At 54.3% G+C, this 19,971-nt stretch overlaps 3 protein-coding genes across 6 annotated transcripts in view; 1 reads left to right on the top strand and 2 right to left on the bottom strand.

The window, feature by feature from the left end:
• The window catches only part of MAPKAPK3 (MAPK activated protein kinase 3), a 38,805-nt gene extending 33,547 nt beyond the window's left edge, over positions 1-5,258 (bottom strand). Inside the window, exons 1-2 of one of the 2 annotated variants that reach the window (XM_060022574.1) lie at positions 4,968-5,258; positions 4,490-4,652 (exon numbers count right to left, since the gene is read on the bottom strand). In XM_060022574.1, coding sequence (XP_059878557.1) covers positions 4,490-4,652; positions 4,968-5,214 — 410 coding nt within the window. In that variant the 5' untranslated portion in view covers positions 5,215-5,258. The remainder of the gene's footprint in view (positions 1-4,489; positions 4,653-4,967) is intronic. The other variant, XM_060022575.1, reaches the window with a different exon arrangement.
• CISH (cytokine inducible SH2 containing protein) lies at positions 290-5,010 on the top strand. Its single transcript, XM_060022585.1, has 3 exons — positions 290-438; positions 3,205-3,425; positions 3,665-5,010. The coding sequence occupies exons 1-3, from the start codon at positions 419-421 to the stop codon at positions 4,186-4,188; spliced, it is 765 nt and encodes a 254-aa protein (XP_059878568.1). The 5' UTR covers positions 290-418; the 3' UTR covers positions 4,189-5,010.
• The window catches only part of HEMK1 (HemK methyltransferase family member 1), a 34,417-nt gene continuing 19,445 nt past the window's right edge, over positions 5,000-19,971 (bottom strand). For 2 of the 3 annotated variants that reach the window (XR_011246644.1, XR_009520874.1), the window contains exons 11-13: positions 17,616-17,718; positions 11,208-11,345; positions 5,000-5,118 (exon numbers count right to left, since the gene is read on the bottom strand). Coding sequence is in view for 1 of the 3 variants with exons in the window: in XM_060022578.1 (XP_059878561.1) it covers positions 17,625-17,718 (94 nt within the window). In the remaining 2 variants the exon portion in view is untranslated. Of the gene's footprint in view, positions 5,119-11,207; positions 11,346-15,924; positions 17,331-17,615; positions 17,719-19,971 lie in introns of those variants that run through there. The other variant, XM_060022578.1, reaches the window with a different exon arrangement.

The raw sequence follows: 19,971 nt of genomic DNA, 5'->3' as shown, positions 1-19,971 counted from the left end.
GGCTCCACCTCCTGCGCTGCGATTGGTCGGCACGCGGAGCCCCGCCCCACTTTCCTGGAAAGTTCTTGGAAATCTGTCAAAGGTGTTTCCTTTAGCGGCCCTCGGCCGCAGACCAGGGAACCGACTCCCTCGCCTGCACCCCTCCCCGCCCGGCCGCACAGCCGGCGGTTCTAGGAAGACGTCGCTTCCGGGAAGGGCTGGGACACAGAGGACAAAAGATTAGGCTGCTCGCCCCGCCCTCCCGGCCCGCCCCACGCGCCCTCCCGGCCGGCCCGCGCCGCCACCTCTCAGTCCCGACCCGCCGCTCGTGCGCCCCAGGAGCCTGCCTTGCGAGCGCGACCCGCGCCCACTGGCTCCCTCCAGCAGCCGCCGTCAGGCCGAGCCCCAGCTCCGGAGCAGCCGCTGCCGCTGACGTGACATGGTCCTCTGCGTTCAGGGGTAAGCGCGGCTCTCCGCCCCCGCCCAGCTCTGCGCCGGCACGCGGCAGAGTACTGGCCTCGTGCTAGCTGCCGAGCATTAAGAGGGCTTGACCGGTCGGAAATGATCGAGCGCGGAAAGACCTCGAGAGAGACAACAGGGAAGGGTGACAACATCGTCACCACCTCTACTGGCACTGTGGGTAGGGAAACTGGGGGTTGGCTGGCGACAGGAGAAACAGGGTGGGCTAAGCGTGGGAGAACGTAGACGCCTCAGGCAGCGCGTCCTCCAAGGCGTGGCTCACCTGCCCAGCCGTCTGGGCCCGGAGCGCTCTATCCTAGCCTGACGGCCCAACAGTCTACTGTGACCTTGGGCCAGCCCCTGCCCTTCTCTGTCCTGTCATCCACTCTCCTGCCTCGGCTAGCAATTAGGCTGTTCTTGGGAAGCCAGCCTGAGATCCTTGCCTCTCCCCTGGTTGGCACCTGCTGAACAAGCAGCTGTTGGGAGAGCCTAGGTTTGGCCCAGTCCTGCCTGAGGTACCCCCACAATGTCCTCAGCCCTCAGCCCAAAATGGGATCCCAATGTGAGAAGGACCTTGGCTCCTGCCTCCCTTCTCCAAGTTTCCCAAAATGTGGGGGTGGGGTGGGGACTGATAAGACAGAGTCTTGGCCTCAGCTGAGCATTCTTGGCACATTCCTTCTGGCCAGAGCCTCAGGATCCCCTTCAACCAAGGGTCTGATGCTCTCCAAACTGATCTGACAGGAGCTCAGAAGGTTCCAGGGAGAATGAAAGAAGATGTGAATGGGTGCTCCACAGCAGGGAAAGCAAGATTTTTAAGACCTACACACACACACAGCCACAGACCAGCTGGTGCCCTCCTGAAGTAGGGTGCAGGGATTCCCAATTGTAGGTATGGGTTGTCAGCTTTGCTGAGGGATCCCCGTTTAGGGCTGAGTTTGCCTCATTGGCTTATGTGCCCAGGCAGAACTCACAGGCTGGGCTCCACAGCAGGCACACACACATACTGGCCACCCACACCTGGAACATAACAGCCACCGCCACGACAATGACACCTCCCATACTCCTAGAAGGCTCCTGGGCCTGAGCTGAGCTCTGGGTTCCAGCAGGCAGGCCATCAACCAGTTCCTTGAAACTCAGCCTCTAGCTCCCCAACAGGGATTCCTGAGCTCCCGTAGTACAGCCAGGGTAGGGGTGGAAAAGTATTAGCAGGCTGTGGTATGCTAGGGTCTTATGGCCCCTTCTCTTGAGTGGTCACGGGCCCCTGATTTGTTAAAATCTTCTAAGAGTCACCTATAACCTACACTGTATAACTTACACTGTCAGATCTGGTTCCTCTGCCTGACTCCTGCTGCCAGTTCCTGCCCACCTCTTCCTGCCTCGTAAGCAGTACCTGTCAGTGTTTACCCATACCATCATCTCAGCCTGCGGTGCCTTCCCCGCTACTCCTTCCTTTAGCCTGGCAGACTCAGCTCAGGAACAGGCAGACCCTGACTTCCCCCTAACATTCTTTGCTTTTATGACTTTGGGTTATGAGTTCTCCTTTAGGGGAGGGCCCAGGGTTTCATTATTTGGTGTCTTGAGGCCAGCGGAGAACCAGACCCAAGACCCAAGGATTTATTTTGTGATGAGTGGGAGAGGACCAGCAGTCTCTTCCTTGGGAACCAGGGCCATGCCCCTCAATCCCAGGAAGCCCCAGGATCACCATGCTGGGTGGGCTTCCCCTAAAGGGAAGCTACTGCTCAGATTGGGGCCAGTTCAGCAACCCAACTCTAGCCATCTGAAAATATGGTGTGACCGAACCCCTCAGTGTCTGGGCTAGTAGGACCCCTCATTGAGGAGGAGGGGAAACTGACGTCTAGTGAAGAACAGTGTTTGCATAAGATCATAGTGCCTCGTAGGGCAGGCTCGTCAGGGTAGGATCTGGAATGTGGGATGAGTACCCTGCCCTTTGGTGGGAGCTCATATTTATGGGAGGTGGGACTTGTCAGTGCCTTTAGAGGCCACTGTCTATCCTATACCCTCAGCTGGGAGGAGGAGAGAACAGGATTGGTGTCTGACCTGTTTGGGGATATTATTCCAGGCCCTAAGCCCTGGCCAGTGTGGACCTAGGTCCCTCTGACAGATACTCCTATCTGTGGGGAGGTAGCATGTGACCAATCCCTCGGCTCAGCCAGGACAAGTGCCATTTAATTGGCCCACCACTGCCAGGAGGGCACCACTGTGAAGCCTCTTTGTACTGGATCCTGTCAGTGTGGTGAGAACACCAACTGGCCACTGTGAGCTAGAGATGCCTATAGAGAATGAAGTGTATTTGGTTGGTGCAAAATAGAGAGATTACAGTTGACCCTTCGTATCTGCAGATGCGAAACCCATGGATATGGAGGGCCCAAAGTATTCACTGTACTATGCCATTCATATAAGGGACTTCAGCATCCGCAGATTTTCATATCCACGGGGGCTCCCAGAACCAATCCCCCGCGGATACTGAGGGATGACTGTAATTACTGTTTAATAAATGCAGGAGGGTGGAGAAGTCTCTTTCAGAAGAGGGTTCATATGTGGGGGAAGTAATCAAGGGGTCTTTTGTGATGACAAGTGGGAGGTGGGGTACTGGTCTCATTGAGCCCGTGGGTGGGCAGAGGGGAAACTAGGACTCATAGTGAGATAGACTGGCCAGAGGTCACATAGCCAGTCTGGGGCAGAGGGGATCTCTGGAAATGGGGAGAGCACAGGGCCTCCACTCAGCGCCCATCCACCTCTTTCTAGACCTTGTCCTTTGCTCGCTGTGGAGCAGATCGGGCAGCGGCCCCTGTGGCCCGAGTCCCTGGAGCTGCCCGAACCAGCTATGCAGCCTTTACCTGGTGGCGCCTTCCTGGAGGAAGAAACAGAGGAGTCCCCAGCCCAGCCAGAGGGTGAGCCCAAGGTGCTGGACCCCGAAGAAGATCTGCTGTGCATAGCCAAGACCTTCTCGTACCTTCGGGAATCTGGTGAGTCTGAGGAGGGAGGCAGGACTTGTCCTGAAGTCTGATGGGGAAAGTTTAGCTCTGCCTGTTGTGTCTAATTTGAGAGGCATGGCTCTGGCCAGAAGAGTCTGATGGGAGAGAAGGGGTACAGCACTCCCCAGGGAGGTGTGAAGAGAGAGGCTGAGCCCTGCCTTGCCCTGGGTTGGTGCACCCAACTAATTTCCACTGTGACCAGTCTCTTAGCCCCCTCTCCACTTGCCTAGGCTGGTACTGGGGTTCCATTACGGCCAGTGAGGCCCGGCAACACCTGCAGAAGATGCCAGAGGGCACATTCCTAGTACGTGACAGCACCCACCCCAGCTACCTGTTCACATTGTCGGTCAAAACCACCCGTGGCCCCACCAACGTGCGCATTGAGTACGCCGACTCCAGCTTCCGCCTGGACTCCAACTGCCTGTCCAGGCCGCGCATCCTGGCCTTCCCAGATGTGGTCAGCCTTGTGCAGCACTATGTGGCCTCCTGTGCTGCAGATACCCGAAGTGACAGTCCTGACCTTGCAACCACCCAAGCCCTGCCTACCCCTAAGGAAGATGCACCTGGTGACCCAGCACTGCCTGCTACTGCTGTACACCTAAAACTGGTGCAGCCCTTTGTGCGCAAAAGCAGCACCCGAAGCCTGCAGCACCTGTGCCGCCTCGTCATCAACCGTCTGGTGGCCGATGTGGACTGCCTGCCACTACCCCGGCGCATGGCTGACTACCTCCGACAGTACCCCTTCCAGCTCTGACCCAGCCAAGCAACCGCCTAGCCTCACCCAGCCAGACCCTGGAGGGGACACCGGCTCCAGCTGGACTTGGGCTCCCACTATCCCTCCTCCAGTCATCCTGGTGCCACATGCATCTGGCAGCTGGACCAGGAAGGGTCTGCAGGAACAAGGCTGGGGGTGAGGGGTAGGGAGGAGTGTCACACGACTTGGAGGTCAGTGCCCCCAGCTCCCATGTGGCTCCATTGTGGTGGGCCATGTGACAGAAGAGGGGACTGGCAGGACCTCGTCTCACCCTGTGGGCTGGGCCCAGGCCCCAACTCACCTGCTGTGGCCTCCTGAACTGCGTAGACTTGGCCGGCCCTGGTTTCTCCGTCCACAGGGTGGGGCAGGCCCCCTCCTTTCAGCCAGCCTCTGTCTCAGGGGGGATGGCAGCCAGAGGAACTGAGGTTGACACTGACAGTCCCCTTCTGCGGGAGCAGGCCAGGCTGGGGGACGGCACAGTTATATAGTATTTATTTATTTATTCTCCTTGGGTTGGAGAGCCAACCCCACCTCTCTGCCTGAGCCCTGAGTGCTCCAGAGACCCCAGCCCTGCCTCAGCTTCTCTGGTTCCTCCCGGCCGAGAGCCTCTTCCTGAGATGTGTTGCTGGACCCAAGGCAGTCCTGGGTGTCCTGGCGCTGACCCACCCACCTGTGAAGGTGTCCACCCTCTTCTGCCTCCAGCCCTGTTTTGGGAGGATGGGTGAATAAACAAGAAAAGAGAGCCAAAGTGTTAGCGCCTTGCAGAACCTGCTACTCACCCCCTTGCAGGGCAGAGCCCTGTCTGCACAGAGCTGGTCTCGCTGGGGCACAGGCCCTGCATGAGTGTGGGTGCCGTGTCAGGGAGGGGCATGGTAGTTTGAGGACTGCCACTCCACCTCTGCTGGGTCTGCTTCCTGCCCAGGAAGGTGCCTGCACATGAAAGAGGGAAAGAAAATACATATCTGATAAGACTTTATAAAATAATTGTTTCTTAAAAAAAAAAAAAACCCACAGTTTGGTAGTCATTTTTTTTTCACTGATTTTTCTGTAATGACAATAAAATTGTACCTTTCATTTATGGAGCCCTCAGTGGGGCCTCTTTTGAGTTGTACACAGTTTGTCCCCTTTGATCTTACTATCATTATCCCCCACTTTACATCTGGGTCAACAGAGGCCCAGAGACCTATGTGGCAGAGCAGGCCCTGCTAGGGCACCCAGTAAAGAGTGGAGGGGATAGCAAGAAGCCTTTCTCCACTCATTCCCTATTTTCCCCTTGGAGGGTGGGATGCAGGAGATGAAGGCCAGTTGGATTGCCTGCAGGGTCACTGCCCAGTGTCAGGTGGGGGGTGGTGGCAGAGGAGCACCAGGTCGGAGAGATGTGTAAACAGGTGATGTCAATTAAAGGTTGAAAGTGGAGAATACTAGGCGGATGGGGACTGTGGACTACTCCTGGGGGCAGCGTCTTTTGAGATGAGGAGACCAACAATCAGAGAAGTCAGGGCCAGTCATTCCAAGGAGAAGGTACAGGGCATGCCAAGGCACCAGGGCGTGACTGGGAAGCTTATATTCCTGACCACAAGGAGGCCTGGGGAAGGGTCATTCTGTGCAGTGGGGTGGAACAGTTGAGTTGTGGATAGTGGCCAGTAAGCTGGCAGGGTCTGGCCTGGGATGGGGCTAATGGGGCTCTGGTCTAGGCTGATTGGAGTTTGGGTACTCTCTCACTCAGGGTCCTGCATATCAGAAGTAGGTGAAAAAGCAATTAAAATGAAAACGCTCTCCATCATCTGATGGTCTGCCTTTGGAGCACTTCAGCACCTGGAATCCCACTATGTCCTGAAATTTTCTGCACCTTTACTTGAGTAACTCACAGGAATGCTCCTGTGAACCTCATTCATAGCCTTTAACCCTTATTTTAGAAACAGTTCTAACCTTTCTATCTTCTTAGCCCTTAGACAATTAAAAGCTGCAGATTAGAAGAGGCAAATGTCGGCAGATTGAAGGCAGGAAGGTGTGAGGAGTGACAATGTTGATGACGAGGAGGAGGCAGGAAAGGATAAAAATCAAGAACTATGGGGCTTCCCTGGTGGTGCAGTGGTTGAGAGTCCGCCTGCTGATGCAGGGGACGCAGGTTCGTGCCCCGGTCAGGGAAGATCCCACATGCCGCGGAGCGGCTGGGCCCGTGAGCCATGGCCGCTAAGCCTGCGCGTCCGGAGCCTGTGCTCCGCAACGAGAGAGGCCACAACCATGAGAGGCCGGCGTATCGCAAAAAAAATAAATCAAGAACTATGGAGGCACAGAACCTTGGGGGCACGGAGATAGTTGTGGGAAAGAATGGAGCTGATGTTGGGTGAGAGTGAACAAGAAGTGGGTGAGGGCTGTCTTTATCGGAGTGGTGCCCAGGCCCACGTGTCCCGCCTGGTGCCTTCTCCATTGCTGGCTGCAGGGCCCAACAAACACCTCCTCCAGGTCACCATAACCCTGCCAGGGATGTCTGCAGTTCCTCATTGTTTCAGCCTGGATCCCAGCCCCTTGATGACTCCCAAAATACCTGAGGTGACCCCTCTGTCTGCTCCACCCCGAGATCTGAGTCACCCAGTGGGTAGGTAGCAGACACAGAAGGGCCAAAGGCAGGCTCTTCACCACCTGGTGCCATGACCCAGACAGAAAGTGCTGGAGCAGGAGGAAGCCCTTCGTTGTCCACAGAGGGGACACGTCTCAGGGTGCCCACTGGGTGCTGGCAACAGACAAGGGCTTTGCACTTCATGTAATGCTCACCACAACCCTGGGAGTAGGTCTAAATATTACCCATATTTCACAGATGAGGAAACTGAGGCCCAGAGGGGACAAGGGACTGGCTGAGGAGGTGAGGCACAGAGCAGAGCTAAGCCTGAGGGGTCCTGACTGCCCACCTGCCCCTGCACTGCTACATGAGGTGGCGAGGACGGGCAGCTGGGTTAGGGGGGCAGCTTTCAGGTGAGTTGTTCTTGGATGCTGGCTTTATCCCCTCGCGTTCCTGCCTGCTAAGGTCTCTGGAGCCACTGGCCTGACCAAAAGGGTCCTATCCCATTCCCCGTCGCCTCAGCCCAAGCCAGGGTCCAGCTCTTGCCTGAGGAGGGCCTACCAGGTACTTCTGACCCCTGATACTTTTCTGCTTCAATTTTTTCTTTTTTTTTTTGGCTGCACTGCGCAGCATGTGGGATCTTAGTTCCCCAACTAGGGATCGAACCCACAGCCCCTGCCTTGGAAGCACGGAGTCTTAACCACTGGACCGCCAGGGAAGTCCCAATCTGCTTCAATCTTATTTTCATGTTTCCCTACCAAGGGAGTGAGTGACGCCTACTTAGAACAGGATCAGTGGAGAGCATGTCATCGGGCCCCAGACCCAAGTCAGAGACCCAGCCTAACAGATGCTGAAAATCCTCTGGTCACTGCAATCACCCCTGGGTGGCTCTGGGCTGGTGAAAGGAGCACACCTACCAGCACTGACCGAGGAGGAAGAAAGGAGCTGACTGGAGGGCGCACAGGACCCTGCACAACATACAAACAATAACTGATGGTAACCCTTTACCAATTAAGTCCTTCACCAGCACACATGCTCTTTGGGCACAAACTGGGCCAGACTCCATTTGGGCCCTGGGGACACAGCAGGGAATAAGATGGACACACTCCCCATCCTTGTGGGACTCATGGGCTGGTACGCGAGAGATAAACAAGTAAACAAATGGGCACTCAGGAGGAGTTTTGAGAGTGAAATGAAAGCAAAGCAGGAGGCGGGGAAGAAAGTGCTTTGGGTATGGGGACACTGCTGCCGATGAGAGGGTCGGGGAAAGCTCTGGAGCAGGGTGGCACTGAGCCTGGACACCCGAGCAAAGAGCAGGAACTGGCTATGCAGACAACTTAGAGAAAGGACATCCCAGGTGGAAGGAGCTCCAGTGCAATGGCCCTGAGGCAGGAACAAACCTGGTGTGACCAGAAGATGGCTGGCTGCCCAGGAAGGCTGAGGAGACAGAGGGCGGGTGGAGAGGGCAGAGGGTGCACATGGATTGTGCTCTGGTGTGGTGGAGCGCCCCTTCAGTGTTTAGCAGGGACAAGCTATGATCCAGTGCTCAGTTCTAAGGAGTGAACCTGTCAGCTGGGGGTGGGGGGGATGGCCCCACAAGGGCCTGGGGGCCAGAGGTCAGAAGGAGGTTGAGAGGTATGGGATATGGAGGAGTAGGGTGTGGTGGAGAGCAGAGGAGGCGAGGTGATCCTGGGTGTGGTTCGTGCCCCATTAAGTTCTCACTGCAGCCTTGCACACCAGCAGAGGTTGTCCCCATTTACAGCAGAAGAGGTAAGACTCAGAGAGAGGTGGTGGCTTTTTCAGGGTCACACAACTTGTGAGGGGCAGAGCCGGGGTTCAAACCCTGACTCAAGACCTCGTTTGTATAAACTGCTGCTCTGCTCTGCCCCCCAGGGGCTGGCATGCTAAGGCCTTGGCCCTCACAAGGCACTGGGGACATGTAGAAGGCCAGGCAATTCAGAAAGGCTTTTTGGAGGAGGGGGGCTGGGGACTGCCCTAGAGGATTCTGTCAGGCCACGGGGAAGTGGGTTTGCAGATTGATCCTACGTGGTGTCCATCCTCGGACTCATGACGCCCCTCTGGAAAAATTCTGGGACAGAGATGCCACTAGGCCATTCAGGTTTCTCTTGTCAGTCAATGAGAGGTCTTGCTGGGAGGCTTCACCCGTGATCACCGAATGTCCTAACACGCCCTGAACCATCGGGGTCTCTGCACCTGGGCCCAGCTTCTAATCTGCCAACTGAGCAAATCTTGCTGGATCAAGGGCAAACATGGGTCTGAACAGGTCTGGGGACATGGCCAGGCTGGCTCCACTCTCAGATGGGAACCCTCCCACCCAGCACAGCTCCACAGTGAAACAGAGGAGCCAAGAGCCTGAAATAAGTCCTAATCAAGAAGGCAAGAGGATTCTGGGACCTCACAAAGGCCCTCTTTCTTCAGGAGAAGTGGAGCCTGCACAGGCCTGGGCAGACCTTTCATACCAACCTGTTAGACCAGTTTTAATATAAAGCAGGTTGGAGCTTTGCCAGAAATTCAACAGCCTCTCCTGGTGAAGGTGTCCTCCCCACGCCAACTGCAGGGTATGGGCCCCCTCCCCAGCTTAGGCAGGCTGCACAGCCACCACCCAAGGGGCCATTCCAATGGTCACTCTGGGGCAGCAGGCTGGGGCTCCCACATCTGATACTTAAGACAGGAGGTCCCTGGAGGTTTACTCCTGGCTAGCATTTCCCTCCAACCCTAGTTTTACCCCCACCTCCCCTCCAGTCTGGATTACGTGCTGTACACTTGGTTTGGGGGGGGCTGTTTCCCTCAACCTCACTGAACCTCATAAGATTCCTTAGCTATGAAATGGGGAGAGTGACAGCAGGTCTCTCAGAGGGGACATGGGGGGCCCAGGAGGATTTATAAGTTGATACTGAGGAGAGCCTGAGGGTTCAACATGGCAGCTGCTGCAGCTGTCACTGTAACTATTCCTTGTCCCTTGTTTTAATCCCATTTGAGAGGTGGGCAGGGCAGGGTTTTTTTTTTTTAGGCTGCGTCGGGTCTTAATTGCAGCATGTGGGATCATCATTGCGGCATGCGGGCTCTTCGTTGCAGCTCACAGGCTTCTCTCTAGTTGTGGCGCGCAGGCTCCAGGGCACATGGGCTGTGTATTTGTGGCGTGCAGGCTCCAGAGTGCGTGGGCTGTGTAGTTGCGGCACGTGGGCTCTCTAGTTGAGGCGCACAGGCTCAGTAGTTGTGGCATGTGGGCTTAGTTGCCCCATGGCACGTGGGATCTTAGTTCCCCCACCAGGGATCAAACCCGCATCCCATGCATTGGAAGGCGAATTCTCTACCACTGGACCACCAGGGAAGTCCCCGAACAGGTGTTGATGTCCCCTGAGGTCCCCATGGGAGCTACAGGGGAGCTGGCTGGAACTCCCTGGAGCTATAAGCAGCCTCTCACTCCACCAGCTTTGATGCTGCCCTGCCAGCCCAGCCCTCCACCTTCAGGCATCATTTGCCAACCAAGGCCTTGGGTTCCAGTCGTGGTGAATAGACCCTTTGTCTGGTCTCTGCATGGGCTGGTGGAGGCTAGACCAGCCTAACCTTCTAGCAACTTCCCTTGCAGCTCCAGTAGAGACTAGGCCATCTGCTACCCTTGTCCACACCTGGAGGATGGGTCTCCCTCAGGCCTGTTACTTTCCACGCCCTCGGTGGTCTATGCCCTCAGAGGTGAGTCACAGGTGAGGGAGGTGAGCTGGGTGGCACCTCTGGGTCTGTCCCATTTCAAAGCTGCAAGCCTGAGACCCAGAGAGTCAGGCTAGCTTGTCCACAGTCACCCAAAGAGGAAGTGGCCATACAGGGCTGGAGCCCAGGGCTTTGAATCCCAGGTCAGGGCCTGTCCCCCTCACCCTAGAACTCTTGAACTTGAGTCTGCTGCCTTCTGACTAGGAACATGGACAGCCTGGTTCAAGGCCCTCCAGACTCCCCCTGTCCAGACCTGGACTCTTCACTGTCCCCTAGACATGCCTCCACTCTCCCCCCATCATGCCTCCACAACCCCCACATGCACCCCCCACCTGTTGATCTCCACGTCCGTCTACCTTGCCCCTGGTCCTTCTCAAGCTGCTCTCCTGCTGCTCCCCATGGCTGCCTTGCCCAGATCTAGCCTTACCATCACTCACCAACCTGAATGGACCATCCTGATGGCCTCCTCACTGGCTCCCTCAGCCCTACCACCATCTCCAGAGTGAGGGGCTTGCAAACCCAAACTTGTCCTGCCTTCCTCATTTAGTGATATTCACAGGCTCCCCTCATATCTTGCTTGTGCCTTACCCCAGGCTCCAAGACATGGATTCCCAAACTGCCAACAAGCCATTTCATTCTGCTTCCCTCCAAACAGCCCTCCACATACCAGGATATCATTCATCCTGGAATGTCCTCTTCCTCAGTTGTGCCAGGGCAAACTCTTACTCACCCTTCAAAGTCCAACTCAAATGCTCCTTTTCTGAGAAGTCTTCCTTAGCTTCTCCTGCATTTATTCATGCCTGTGTTGGGCACCCACTGCATCCTAGGGAATCTCCCTGGAGCCTGAGTTTTCCCAGGTCTCTTCAGCCTGGGGAGGAGAAAACATACTTTCCATAACAAATTCAAAACAGCCATTCTTTGACTAAATTTCTCTCTCTCTCACACATACACACCATGCTTCCCCTGAAAGTCTCCTGGGGATGTCTTTGAAGAGGCAAATTAGCCAAGTGGAAAGAACTCAGGCAGAGTTCAAATTTCAGAGCCTCCCAAATCACTGTAGGATCTTAAGCGAATGGTTTAGCTTCTTGGAGCCTCAGTTTCCCCATGTCTTTTTTTTGCTGAGTCACAGGTGAGGTGGGCTCTGGCTCCCTCTTTCCCCAGCCAAGCAGCTGCCTCCTCCACAGCTCCTCCTTGGAGCACAAACAGCCAAGAGCTCTTTTTTTTGTTTTCTTTTTTTTTGTCCACTCCGCATGGCATGTGGTATCTTAGTTCCCTGACCAGGGATCGAACCCACGTCCCCTGCATTGGAAGCGCAGAGTCTTAACCACTGGACTGCCAGGGAAATCCCAGTTTCCCCATCTGTCTAACAGAGATAGTGGAAGTGCCCTGCCACAGGGTGGTTGGAGAGTGGCTATGCCTAGTTTTGGGGGAATACGGGGTGACTAGAAGCTGATGCTCATCTCTGAGCAGGAGATGTGGCAGGCCCAAAGCAGGAGGAGCCTTTTTGTGTGGCCAAAGCTTTATGCTCAATGGAAAGGCAGTTGCTTCCATGACTCAGGCCTGGTTGAAGCAGGCAGGGCCCAGAGTGCAAGAAGTGGCCTCTGAGGGCTGAGGGAAGTTGGGATGGCCACAACTCCTCCAGGCAGTCCTCTAGGACTGTTTCACTGCACAGTCCCCACTAGGGAGATCCACACTCTGATGGTGTGGCTGGAAGGGGAGTGGCACCCAGCAAATGCTCCCCAGGCACAGCCCTGTTCCAGGGACTCCCCACACCCAGCGCCGATGAGCCAGACTGGGCCCTTCCTGTCACCAGAGCCGGGCTCCTCCTCCATCAGAGGTGAGGACTTCACTCATAGTTTGGGTTGGACCAAAGCTTTGTTTTTAAAAGTGCTTCTCGCCTCTCAGCCTTCTCCTAAGAAGCACTTCTCCCCTCCCCACCCCCACCAGCCCTACTTCTGAGCAACATCAATGTGTGTGTGTGTGTGTGTGTGTGTGTGTGTGTGTGTTGACCTTTCCACTTGGCCAACATTCCTTTGTATTTCTCAGCTCCTTTGGGTAGATGGCCATGGTAGGAGGAGTTGTTAGGAGAGCAGGTTCTCAGGAAACCTTTTCTCCAAAACCATAGAAACATGGAGCCCAAGGAAACACTAGAAAATGCAGGCTTATCCAGAAGGAGATGGGTTTCCGGAGCAGTTAGAGGAGTGTGGGTAAGAGAAAAAGAGAGCTCTAATGCCAGTGTGAGTGCCTGCGGGGTCTGGCCTCTGGGCATCCTTGCAAGGTCAGTGTTGTCAGCCTGGCATCTAGTGGGCAGGCTGAGCTTAGGCAGGCAAAGCTGGGTGACCCTGGGCAGATTGCTTTATCTCTCTGAGCCATACATGTCTTAAAGTAGACCAAAGTCCTGGGTTTGCTGTCAGTGCGATCAGCTCATACTCTCTCTACCCCAGAGGTGCTCAGACTGGGTCTCTATAGCCCTTTTTCTCTTCAGAGCCAGCAGGTGCCTGAATGCGGAGCTGTGGGCTTTGGGGCAGTAGCACCTGCTCTTAGCACCCGGACAGTCACCCCCTTTCTCCTCTGGGTCTCAGTGGATGAACTGGGGCATGCTAGGCTCCAGGAGTATCCCTGGGCCTCACAGAGGGCAGAGAACTAGAGGGCAGAAAAGGCCTGGAATGGGCACCCCCCACCCCCACCCTGGGTGAGGTGTTTTTGCTGGAATCGCAGCAGCTGTGGCTAGAGGCCTCTTCCCAGGAAGAAAGAGCAGAGCGCCTCTTCCAAGAACTCGGAGGAGGCCTGCAGGCAGGGGAGGGGTAGCGGGGAGTTAATTTTAAACCAAACAGCCTTCAACGCTTCTCAGGAACTGGTTGCTCAACATGATCTGGCAGGTCCCAGACGGGCGGGCAGGCCTGGTGCCAGCTCAGAGGTGGTAGGGGTGGAGGACACGCCCCAGAGTGGGAGGCCCAGTGACCTTGAAGGAAGTTAGGCCCTGTCCTTGCCCATGAATCAGGGCCTGTCACCCCCAACCCCCACCCACCTTGCTGAGGGTGTTGGATGGGGTGACTTCCTCCACCATAATCAGGCAAGGTGAAATTATAAGATTAATAATACAGGTGTCATGTCCTTCCAAGGACCAACTGTCCCATCCCCCCTTCACTGCTCAGAACCTGCCACTCCTGTCCCCTGGCCTATACCTCTGGAGGTTATCTGATGAAGGCCTGCTCTGAGGCCAGAGTAAGGCTTGTGCCATTTGCCTATGAGATGGGACCCTGGGACGGGGGTCGGGGGATCGAGGATGGAGTGTAGCAAGCTGAGCCCAAGTTCTGGGTCCAAGGGATGAGCCTCCTGTGTGTGCAGGGAGGCTGTGAGCTGAACTCACTGGGCCTACCCCACCCCCTAGCTGACTGGGAGTCAAAGTGCCTTCACACACATTGACCTCCTGTCCCCCGACCCTAGTGTGGCCACCCTCTCCAGGCTGACAGCCTAGGCCCACCTCCCAGCGTCCGGACTCTACAGAGGGCCCCGCCCAGGGCACTCCCTCCTTCATTCCCTTTGCCAGCTGCCCAATGAGACCCCAGCAGCCTGGGTGGGGCGAGGCCTATGTTCTAGGAAAGGATCCTGAGCAAGTGCTGCCAGGAGCCGCAGTTCTTGGAATCGGCACTGCAGAGCGAGGGGACGCTTCCTGGAACCCGCTGGCCACTCCACAGAGAGAGGCTCACAGGAGGGGCAGTGACCTAGGTGAGGGGGAGGGGGTGCTGAGGCCACAGCTGGGATCCTTGCCTCCAGGAAGCCCTCCCTGACTGTGGGTGCCTCCTTAGACTCCCCTCTCTCAGCACTGAGTCTGCAGGGTCCCTCTAAGGGCTCTGCCAGGACAGGCTCAGGTCTGGCACAACCTCTGCGGTACCCAGCATCCAGCCCAGGGATAGGCACCGAGTGGACAACCAGAAACAATAGGGAAAAAGCGGGCGTGCGTGCCTGGGAGGAGGGGCAATAGGCGGGTGAGGGGGCACAGGTGAAAGTGGGATGTTAGGTGCAAGTGTACTGCCCAGGCTGGTGAGCAGTGAGGGCTACGAAGGCTAAGGGGAAGGAGGAGGGTGAGCAAGGTGGGATCAGCAGTGGCAGGCCCTGCTCACTGAGTCCCTTGCTGATGAATGGGAAACCTCTGGCCAGGACTTCTGTCTCTCCTTCAGGCCAGTCTTTTCCTAGAGGGTCTTTCCCCTCAGATCCCTGTCCCACAGCTGGGGTACAGGTCCCAGCCTCAGCATCAGGCCACCTGGTATGGTCCTAGCACCAGTGCCCAGCTGTGCAGTCTTGAGCACACATCTGGCCTGTGGAGACTCAGTTTCCCTACTTAGAGGATGAAGAGGAGAAGCTGCAGGGCCCCCAGGACGGCTGTGCAGGTTGTGACCTGGTTCTGGGACTGGATTGGGACCTAGTCACACTTTGAGGGAGTAGCCATGAGTGTTCCCATCACAGGGTCCTGGGGACAGCAGGGGTCTTGAAGGGGTGCTGGGGGGCATGTCTAGACAGGCACAGAGGGGAAGTAAGGGCCTCCCTCTCTAGCTGGGTGACCTTGGGGCAGTCTTTTAACCACTCAGGACCTGTTTGCCCTCAGAAGAATGGAGAACGCTCTCTGGCTAAGGCTGGACAGAGGTGTGGGCAGGGATTTGCCTCTCCCCTCATGCCCTCAGGTCACTCCTTGGCTCTCACTGAGCACAGCTCCAAGCCTGCTACCCACCCCCCCCCGACATGTCACAGAGATGGGGCCCCCAGCCCATCCTCCAGAGGCCAGTCCTGGGGTTGAGAAGGACTGAGACTCAGTGCCCAGGCGGGGGCTGTGAGGCAGGGTTGTGACAGAGAGGCCCTTTGACCCCTGCAGGAAGATGGTGGGGCACCCTAGGGACATAGTTCACCATTACGCTTGCGCTTTGGAGTGCTGGTTCTCTGGGGCTACCTGAGGCAGCTGGCAGTGTAGTGCTGCATTCTCCACCACTTAGCAGCCCTAGCGCCTGCACCCAGGTCAGGCTGGCCTTGACTGGGAAGATACCATGGGAGGACTGGACCTGGAACCACCCGACCTGAGTGGGAAGAGCTGCTAGGTGGCACATAGTGGGTTTGCAGAGGACACTGGTGCCCTGCTCTATATAGGTGGCTCCAGAGCCAGGCACTCTGCATGACTTGAGCCAGTCATGACTTCTTACCTTACAGAATCATGGTGAGGAGTAAATATGTTTGGTGATTTTTCTCCTTGGGGTCTCCTCCCTGGTCCCAATCCACCCCTCTGGCTCCCCCTTGACCATAGGCCCAAGTAGACAAGAGCCCCAGAAGCACTCTTTCTTTGGCCCTTATTGCAACAGGAAGAACTATGGACACATCTGCTCTTCCCACTGGAGCACAGGCCCTGACATTTGCAGTGCTCCGGGCAAAAGGACAAATGGAGGCCCACACTACAGAATCTAAATATTTAAAATCATAAGTCAAGCTACAAACTGCTAATAAAACACGTGCTATCCTCCTACTCAACAAGTAAACTTTCATAACAATAAAAAATCTGTAAATCTGTGGGTTTTGTATGTCTGAAAGTCATAAAAATATCAGAAAGTCAGATATCAAAGATGATTCAATTTAATGATTATTGCTTATGTTCAGGTGTTCACTGATACCAAGTGAGTAAGAAGATAAAGACATGCCTAATTCATAAGGTATTACATACTTATTCTGTAACATTCACTGTTCTTGCTTTAATTCCAGTAAAACTATTGATTATGTTGTTATAGTCAAGATTTTCACATAATTACTATTCTATTGGCAATAATGATTTAAAAGACTAAAATAATATATTATATTCAAAGAGCACAAAAATATGAATTAAATTTAAAATATTAGAAATTGGAAGTATTTAAAATACATTCCAAAAAGTTATTTTTTAAATAATCAAAATTAGTAAAATTAAAAGGCAAAATACAAACTATAAGTTATAATGAACTGATATAAAAATTTAAGTCAAAAAGATTTAAACTAAAATTTTATTCAACTTTTTGAAATTTTTATTAACTGTTAAATATTTTTATAGAAAGAAACCTTCCCAATTCGTGTTCAAATCCCCTGTGAACTCTAAGGCTGGTTCACAGCCTCCCTCCATTTCCTTGGGGTCTGAATGGTGTCATCACGAGTGGGTGTTGGGTTTGTCTCACATTGTGCCACCGCTGAGTGTCAAATCCCCAGTGATGGTGATGCCCATGTGTTCTTTAGTCCATTTATTGTGAATTGATCATTTGTGTGCTTGTGATACAGTCTAAGTAACAGCCTCCAAGCAGCTTAGAAGAGAGTGGTGACAGACCAGGCACAATTTCCAATAAATGATATTGATCCAATATCAATCCAATAATTGATATTGATTTGGGAAAAAAATGAAGTCCAATGTCTACCTCACACAGGGAAATCTCAATAATTCTAGATGGACTAAATATTTAAACACGAAAAAATGACACCCTAAGAGTCTTAGAGCACCTCCCTAAGAGTCACAACAGTATCGATTCTGGGTAAGGAAACTTCTTCCTTCATGTGGCTCCCCTGCATTACTTGCAGGACAGGTCTGGAGAAATGAGAGCCACACCAGAAATCCATTACTGCCCATTTAGTGTCATCTTCCCAGTCTTGGAGGGTTTCCCCCAGAGGCAGGCTCAGGGACAAGGATCCAAACACAAACAGCTTGTTTCAGAGGTGATGTCAAGAAGCACCAGTAGAGGATAGGGAGGCAATTTTTCCTGGTTGTCTCCCATTTCTGTACACTTGCTGGTAGAGGCACTGACTGCCCTTGTTCCAAACAATACTTTCAAGGGTGATTATTCCAGTGAACAGCCTTAGAAGATAGAGATAGCGTCTCCCTCCAGGGAAAAAGGCAGATTTATTGTCCAGTATAATAAAGATAATATCTGCCTCTGGAGTGAAGGGTGGGCAGGTTTGTTTATAGTCTATTATAAAAGATTTGGGTTCCCTGATCTCAGGGTTCCTCTCCTGTCAACCCACTGCATGCACAGGCATCATCTGGCCCTTATTGGGTCACTCTGCAGGAATTGGGGTTCAGGGAAGTGGTACAAGAAAATGCTGATACTCTGTCTACTGTTACTGTGGAAAGTAAACTGACCTTTGTTTCTCAAGCAGGAATCTGTGTCTTCTGCCAACATCCTCGGGAATATGACAACTTGTTAGCTTGTGAGTTGGGTGAAATCTCAGAGCCTTCCCAGTTCCTGACATAGAGGACAGGGGAAGTGAGACAGGGAAGGAAAGGAAGCCGAAGCAGGTGTGTTAATGAGTGTGCTCTCTCTGTGGGCAACTGAGGTCAGTCCTCGGTTGAGAGATAGTGTAGAACGCACATCAGGGTTGTCCTACCCGAGAGGTAAGGAAGCTGGGATGTGTATCCACCAACTCCCACTATTCACTGGCTTAGGGCTGCTCCAGGGGGTGAACTCCCTGCCTATTTCACCTACCAAGCTGGCCTTTGCCATAGAGAAAGCCTCAAGCTGAGCACTGTAACTGCTGTGTGGAAACCTGAGTGGGAAGGGATATGCCCCATGCAAGCGGGGCCTTATCTGAATACTGCCCACGGCCAGTGCCTGGCACAGTGCCGAGCAGACAGTGATCAAATGCATGCCACATGGGCCAAGGATAAGGACCTGTTTACTTGCCTCTGTCCTCCACTAGGCTGTGAACTCCTTATGGGCAGTGTCTGTCAATTTTTCCTTCATACTCTAGCACCAAGGGTAGGCCTGACAATTAATCTTAGGCTCCCAGTTAGGGGTGTAGGGGAGTGAGGGGATAGCCAGGCAGTGATGGGGCTCACTGCCTCATGGGGCAAAGGCAGACTCCCTGCCCACCTCCTGAGACCAAGTGGAAGGGAAGAGCTCTGGAAAGGAGCAGACAGCTCTGTCCAGGGCCATTTAATGAAAGGGCGGCACCCAACAAATCTGAAGCTTCTCTACTCTTTGTTCAACCCCCACCCTCCACCCCACCAAACACAGGCCTAGCCCCCAGTTGAGGGGTACTCAGGGTGTGGAGGAATAAACAAAAGCTGGAATGGTAAACTCCGAGGGATCAATCTTGCCTAGAGTACAGTGCTCTAGGCTTCTGGGCCTTCAGGGAAGGAGCAGAGTTGGGGGCAGATGGTGAGGCCTAGCAGAGGTGCGGTTTCCTCTCCTAGCTCCAGGGCCCACCCCAGTGCCTGGCAAAGTCTGGAGGGCTGGGCTGGCCTGAGTGTGGCTTTCACTGTCTCAGCCTCAAAGGACCCTTCACACCCAGCCTAGGGCTCTAGGGGTCAATTTTATGTTTAGTAGGTGGGTGCAAAATGGGTGGGAGTGAGGGGGACAGAGGCTGAGGGAGGCTAGAGGCAGGGGAAAGTTCCAGGGGGTCAAAGAAGGTATAGAAACCATTTAAACAGAATTTGGAAGTTTGGATTTTATTTCCAGAATCAGAGAGAGATAGACAGAGATTGATTGAGAGAGAGAGGGCATTCCAGGCAGCTAGGACAGCCCAAGCAAAGGTGTAGTGTGGGGGAAATTCCTAGGAATGGCAAGGCTTGGGAGGACCCTGTGGTTGGTCCCTAGGTGGGTTTTCTGGGAGAATCAACCCAGAGTTTGATGCAGTGTGGTCATCAGGGATTGCCAAGCCCCAAATGCCAGGCCAGAAAGGTCAAGGATGTGGACAGGTGCCCAGGTCTGGCCCATTCCCCTCCCAGATCTCCCCTAACTTGCTGTGTTACCCTGGGCAAGTCATGGGCCCTCTCTGGGCTTCAGCTTTCTTTTCCATGAAATGGGGGCACAGTACTCAAGCTCCCATGGGCTCCCATAACTCAGAGACAGTAGCTGGGCCTCCAAGACAGGGTGATACCTCATAAGAACCTCATTCGCCCCTTCTCCAAGTATGGAAGGCAACCTCGGCCCTCAGCAACCTGGGGCCTCTCACAGAGGCCACACACACAAGGTCCTGAACTGGTTCCCAGAGCCTGGAGCTCCCCCATCCAATGGAAGCCCTGCGTGGACACACCTGTGATCATGGACATGGACCCACATGCTCAAGTCCCACACCTGTGCACATGCACATATCTATGGGTACCTGTGTAGGGGTGTGCAGGTCTCTATGATGGGCATGTGTGATGTGGCCTGCCTCCCTACTGCAGACCAGAGCAAGCCTAAGGACCCAGCCAGTCATGAGGGGCCTGTCAGGAGTCGTCCATGTCCAAATCCATGAGTTCCTCAAGGACAGGGCCCCATCTGAACCACCCTACCTGGCTTACAGTTGGTGCTCAGTGCTTGCAGGTGAACAGTGGGGCTGGGGATGGGGGAGATACAGGACACTAAGGACCTCAGTCACCCATTCTCTGAACTTGGGAGGTAGCTTCAGGCCTCAGCAAGTCTGGGTCCCTCACAGATACTGGCAGGAAAAGAGGACTTGTCCAGATGCTGTGTCCTCACACGACTCTGAATTCCACCCCACCCAGATGGCCC

Source organism: Delphinus delphis, chromosome 10, assembly GCF_949987515.2.
Source record: "Delphinus delphis chromosome 10, mDelDel1.2, whole genome shotgun sequence".
Lineage (NCBI taxonomy): Eukaryota > Metazoa > Chordata > Mammalia > Artiodactyla > Delphinidae > Delphinus > Delphinus delphis.
This window is presented reverse-complemented; position numbering and strand designations above follow the sequence as displayed.

Excerpts from the sequence above, each read along its gene's own strand:
- CISH (XM_060022585.1), top strand. The coding sequence starts at position 419 with ATGGTCCTCTGCGTTCAGGG. Across the intron at positions 439-3,204 it reads ATGGTCCTCTGCGTTCAGGG|ACCTTGTCCTTTGCTCGCTG; the intron begins GTAAGCGCGGCT and ends ACCTCTTTCTAG. Across the intron at positions 3,426-3,664 it reads CTCGTACCTTCGGGAATCTG|GCTGGTACTGGGGTTCCATT; the intron begins GTGAGTCTGAGG and ends CCACTTGCCTAG.